The sequence below is a fragment of the Orycteropus afer genome, unplaced genomic scaffold (assembly GCF_000298275.1).
Source record: "Orycteropus afer afer isolate SDZICR_OR568_19922 unplaced genomic scaffold, OryAfe1.0 scaffold00062, whole genome shotgun sequence".
Classification (NCBI taxonomy): Eukaryota; Metazoa; Chordata; class Mammalia; order Tubulidentata; family Orycteropodidae; genus Orycteropus; species Orycteropus afer.
In genome coordinates, this window is record NW_006921649.1 from 6,118,809 (window position 1) to 6,124,420 (window position 5,612).

The window sequence follows — 5,612 nt, forward strand, 5'->3', positions numbered from 1 at the left end:
TATCCTTGCTCCTCAGCACTTGATACAGTTCCTTCGCAATTGACTTTCCCAATGCTACACGTCGTCTAATGTCCTGACTGCTGCTTCCGTTGACATTGATTGTAGAACCAAGCAACGTGAATTCTTTGACAACCTCAATCTTCTCTCCATCTATTGTGATACTGCTCATTGGTCCAGTTGTGAGGATGATAATTACATATTATCAAAAAATGGAGAATAATTACATCAGATCATAAAATGAAGGACAACCATATAATATTAGCAATCATGGCATAACCCAAGTTGACACATATTTTGGCAAGACAATTCAATCCATGACGCATTCCTTCTTCATTTATTAGCTGGAATATTTTTATATAGATATACTCTCTTATTAACTATTTGGTTATTTGAAGTACAGTTTTTTAATTTACCAATTTTTAACATAATGAGTTGGTTCTTTGGCATTTTCCAATGAAGACCAATTAATTTCTTAAATATCACTGTAAATTTATAGATTGAAATGAGCCAAATATGTTTCAATCCATTGATGTTGCTATTCTTATTAATGGTCAGATTGTCCCATATGTGGCCAGTGGTAGCCTCTTCAAGTTGGCTCCCAAATTCTTCTCACATGACCCTAGTAGACTTTGATGGTTTCCATACTATCTAGTACGATAAAATGGACTGAGCTTGCTCCAGCTATTTCGCTAGAGTCCTGATTCCTTTTAAGGAAATCTGAGAAGTCAAAGCCACAAGCTAGTGATTCTCTTTTTGACTGGATCAGTCACATTTATTGGCATTTTCAGAGGATGAGCCTTCAAGTATGTTTTGTTCTTAAATAAAATACATTTTACATTGATATCGACACTTCCATGTCTCAGAATGTAAAAGAAGCTGCAGAGAATCCCCAAAGGTGCTTTTAACACATACTCAAGAGTTTAATGTAGTAGGAAAAGCAATAATAACAATGCCTCATATTTCTAGAGCTGCATTCCAATTAAAAATGCATAGCATCTCAGCATTTGGTCTTATCTATCCTCACCACGGGTCCTGGGTGGCACAAACAGTTTGCCCTTAAATACTGACTGAAAAGTTTGATGGTTTAAACCCATTCAGCACAGTGAAAGAAAGTCCTGGCAATCTGCTTCTGTAAAGATAGCATCCAAGAAAACCCTATGAGCTCAGTTCTACTATACAGCACATAGGATTGCCATCAGTTGGAATCAGTTTGATGGCAACTTTTTGGTTTGGGTTTATCCTTACCACATTTCTCTGAGAAATTGGGGTTTCACTCACTCCATTTTATACATGGGAAAAAATGGAGCACAGGAAGTGTGAGCTAGCAACAGACTAATGTCCATCATCTCTCTCCTCTGTCTCTTTCACTCAGCCATGTGGTAAAATGCATTTTTAGATTCTGTTCTGTATTGAATCTCCACATAATTGGCAGGCTGTGCCCCAATGCCTGCCTCTCTGGCACTCTCTGGGAACTCGAATGAATAGACAAAGTGCCTTAACTTATACAAGCTGTTGCCCCCAACATCTCCATGTAAATATGAGCCAGTAAGTTTCCAAAGGCCTTTCTCCTGGTGAGTGAAAATAAATAGCACTAAGGCTTATAAGTACATGCCATGAACAGCAGGCTGAGAGAAACAGGCTCCTGTCCGTCCACAAAGGAGGATTTTATTAGGTTTTTCAATGATTCATCTCCTCCCTCCACATCACTGTGGTCATTTTTGAAAGCTAGTTCTTCGTTTGAAAGGTCTTTTCATTCCCACAGAGTATGACTGTGTAAAGTTTCAAGGTTGAGTTCAGCTTAAAATCTGAATTTAATATTATGAAATCACAAAGAGAAAGCAATCAGCCCACCTCCTTGAGTGAGTTTTTGGAACAGAATCTGTTATTACCATGAGCACGTGCATCTTGTTCTTGCTAGAGAGCTCTGGAGTAATCAAGTAAACTCTCTCTCCTCTCCCACCCTTCTCACCCCTTTCTGTCTTGCAGTATCTGTTGGGTTTGAATATGAGACGTGCCCCAGCCTAATTCTCTGGGAGAAAAGGACGGCCCTTCTTCAGGGATTTGAGCTGGACCCTTCCAGTCTTGGTGGCTGGTCCCTGGACAAACACCACATCCTCAATGTTAAAAGTGGTATGTGAACACATCTCCTTTCCCAAATATATCCTCATCTTTTCTGGAACCTTCTCTCCAGTTTTTGCATTTAAGTGGTATCCCTTTTCCTTCCCTCAGCTATTTTTCACCAAATGCCCAAGATATTCATTGGTTTTCCCACTTTGGTGTTTTAAATGTCAAAAAAAAAAAAAAAAAAAAAAGTTGAGCTAGGCTCATCAGAGTATCTGCCTTACTGTACCTCACGATTCTTCTTCAACTATCCCTACAAATGTAACATTTGGAGTTTACCCCTTCCATTACTGCTCTCTCAGTGGTATTGTGAAGAAATTGGAGAGCTCTTCAAGGGTTGACCTTTCCTTATAGTTCTTTTCTCCTTGTTACTGAGGTCAAGCCTCAGTAGGCAAAAGAAGTCTCCTCTCTAGAGGGTTACAGTAACCTCTCCCATTTGCCCTTCTCCCCTAGGTATCCTCCACAAGGGCACAGGGGAAAACCAATTCCTGACCCAGCAACCCACCATCATCACCAGCATTATGGGTAATGGCCGCCGCAGGAGCATTTCCTGTCCAAGCTGCAATGGCCTTGCCGAAGGCAACAAGCTGCTGGCTCCAGTAGCTCTGGCTGTTGGAATTGATGGGAGCCTCTTTGTTGGTGACTTCAATTATATCCGCCGCATCTTTCCCTCTCGAAATGTGACAAGCATCCTGGAGTTAAGGTAAATGGCCAAACAGGCAATCGTCTTTTGCTCTCCTGTTCCATAATCACAGTCATGCCTCCAACATTCCTAGCCTAGGGACGTCCTTGCCACCCTAGAAGGCCTCAGAGAGTTAAGTCTGGAGAAAGCTGGGATTTACTTCCTGGGGAGAAGTGGTCCAAAGGGGCCTTCTGGTAGGTTTATTTGGAGTTGTCCAGAGAATACACAGTCCACTTGGTAGGTTAGGAATCAAACCCAACGTCTGAAATCAAAGAAGGATTTGGGAAAATCTTTTGTGTGTCTATAAAACATCACATACATATTTGATACAATGATTACCAACACTGCCTTACAAACAAAGCTAAAGGTTTTTTCATCATGGATTTCAGAGTAGGACCATGCTAGTCATATTTTATAAAACCACTACAGGTGATTCTAATGTACACCAGACAGTGAGAGAACCACCACTTCAGCTGTTGGCCCATTTCAGTGGTTTTTAAAATAAGACTTATTAAAAATACCAATTCCTGGGCCCCACCCTAGAGGTTCTGATTCAGTGAGTCTGGAAAAAGAACGATGCCTCTTTTATTTTTTACAAGCTCAATAGAAGATTCTGATGCACCTCAAAGTTTGAGAATCACTACTGTTCATTTCCAAAGTCAAAAGTTTGTGTTGAGCACCCTGGATTCCTTGGATCTCAACACATGGACTAGGATATGACTTAGCATTACTGCAGAAGTCTTGTTAGGTAATTTCTGTCCACTCCTGGGTAGAATCTTCCTGGCTATTGCTTGCTCTAAGCATTACTTGGGAAATACTGGTCTCAAAATCTCTTGGACACTCCTCTTCCCAGGAAAGTTGACTCCAGGCTGTCAAACCCAGGCGGGTGTCTATAAATACAGGTTGGATAAGAGAGAAAGATTTATTCAATAGGTATTTGTTGAATGTAAACTATGTGCTGTGGACTAACTGGCAAAGGGAAAAGAGTGAGGAACCAGCAAAGTTCCAGTTGTTGGAGTGTTGGTAGTTTGATGGGGAGCTTCAGACCAAATCATGAGTACACATGAAATAGCATTAAGGCTTTAAGGAGCAGGGTAAGAAATACGACTATTTGGTGGGTGGGGTGAGGAAGATACTTAAGATAACATAGAGATATCTCTCTGACTAGATAACGTTTGAGCTGAGACCCAAATGATGAGCTCAAACATGGGGAGATCTAGGAAAGTCCATTCCAGGCACAGAGAAGAGTTGTGCAAAAGTCCTAATCACAGAAAATTACCTGGCTTATTTAAGGAATATTGAGAGAAGCCCAATGTGGCTGGAGAGTGGTGAGCTGTAGGAAAATGTTTCAGAGGTGATCAGAGAGGCAGGCAGGGGACTGATGCTTCCGCATCTTATTGGTCCTGTTGAGAAGTGTAAGTTTCATTCTAACAGTGATGTATAGCCATTGAAGGTTGAAGCAGGAAGTGGAGTGGAGTTGACATGATCTGACTTTCATTTTTAAAGATGACTCTCGCAATAAGGTGGAGAATGGACAGTAGAGACAAGAGTGAAATTCAGAAAACTCACAAGGAGGCTGGGTCAGTTGTCCATGATTCAGGTGATGGCTGCTTGGATGGTTGAGAGGGAGTGGTGAAGTCTTCCAACTGGGATATGTGTTTGAAGTATATCTGATAGGATTTGCTGATGGACTGGATGTAAGAAATGAAAAAAAAAAAAAAGAAAGAGTAGAATTGGGGTGAAGCCTAGGACTTTAATCTGAGAAGCTGAGTGGATGGGGGTGCCTTCTGACGAAGGTTCAACTACCATGGAAATAACTTAGAAGAGGCCACAAGGTTGCTCTTACAGTTTAAGTGTCTTTGAGGCCCCTTCTGGGAGAAACTCCAATAACCTGACCACCAGCAACTACTGTTCATTATTCTCAGGGGCCGAGACTACAACAGGCATTGAAAAACCAGCTGCTGTTGAGTCGCCTCTGAGTCATGGAGACCCCCTGCTTGGAGTGGAACTGTGTGCTCCATGAGGTTCTCAATGACTGAGTTTCCAGGTGTAGATCTCCAGGATTTCCAAGATGCCTCTGGCTAGACTCAAACTTCCAACATTTTGATTAGCGGCCAAGCATGTTAACCATTTGCATCACCAGGGACTCCACAACATATTAAACTCACTGCTTTAGAGTGGTATCCAACTTACAGTGACTTCCTTAGGGTTTCCAAGGCTATAAATCTTTTCAGAAGCAGACTGCCTCATTTTTCTTCTGCAGAGCAGCTGATGGGTTCAAACCACCAACCTTTTGGTTAGCAGTCCAATGTTTTAACCGCAGCACTACCAAAGCTCCTTACAACAGATAGTTAAAAAAATAAAAAATAAAAAACTTACTGCCATCAAGTCAATTCTGACTCATAGCGACCCCATCAGGTTTCTGAAGCAGTAAGTCTTTACAAAAGTAGATTGCCTGGATTTCCCTGTCTCCCTTCCACAGAATGGCTGGTTGCCAACTTTCTGGTTAGCGGTCAAATGCCTTAGGCACTGCGCAACCAGAAATCTTTACAACATATTGCAACACAACAGAACACACTGCCATGGAGTTGGATCTGACTCATACTGACCCCTCCTTGGTTTTCCAAGGCGGTATCACTATAGAAGTAGATTGCCCACCCTTCCTTCTGAGGAGTGGCTGATGGATTTGAACCACCAGCCTTCTGGTTAGCAGTCAAATGCCTTAGGCACTAGGCTACCAGAGTCCCTACAACAGATATTGTTGTTGTTACGTACCATCAAGTTGTTGTTGTTGTTGTTAAGTGCCGTC

General features: G+C 41.8%; 1 protein-coding gene across 1 annotated transcript in view; it reads left to right on the plus strand.

The window, feature by feature from the left end:
- Window positions 1-5,612, plus strand: part of TENM2 (teneurin transmembrane protein 2) — a 1,334,042-nt gene that overhangs the window by 1,261,719 nt on the left and 66,711 nt on the right. Inside the window, exons 18-19 of the mRNA XM_042780802.1 lie at window positions 1,987-2,130; window positions 2,575-2,824. Coding sequence (XP_042636736.1) covers window positions 1,987-2,130; window positions 2,575-2,824 — 394 coding nt within the window. The remainder of the gene's footprint in view (window positions 1-1,986; window positions 2,131-2,574; window positions 2,825-5,612) is intronic.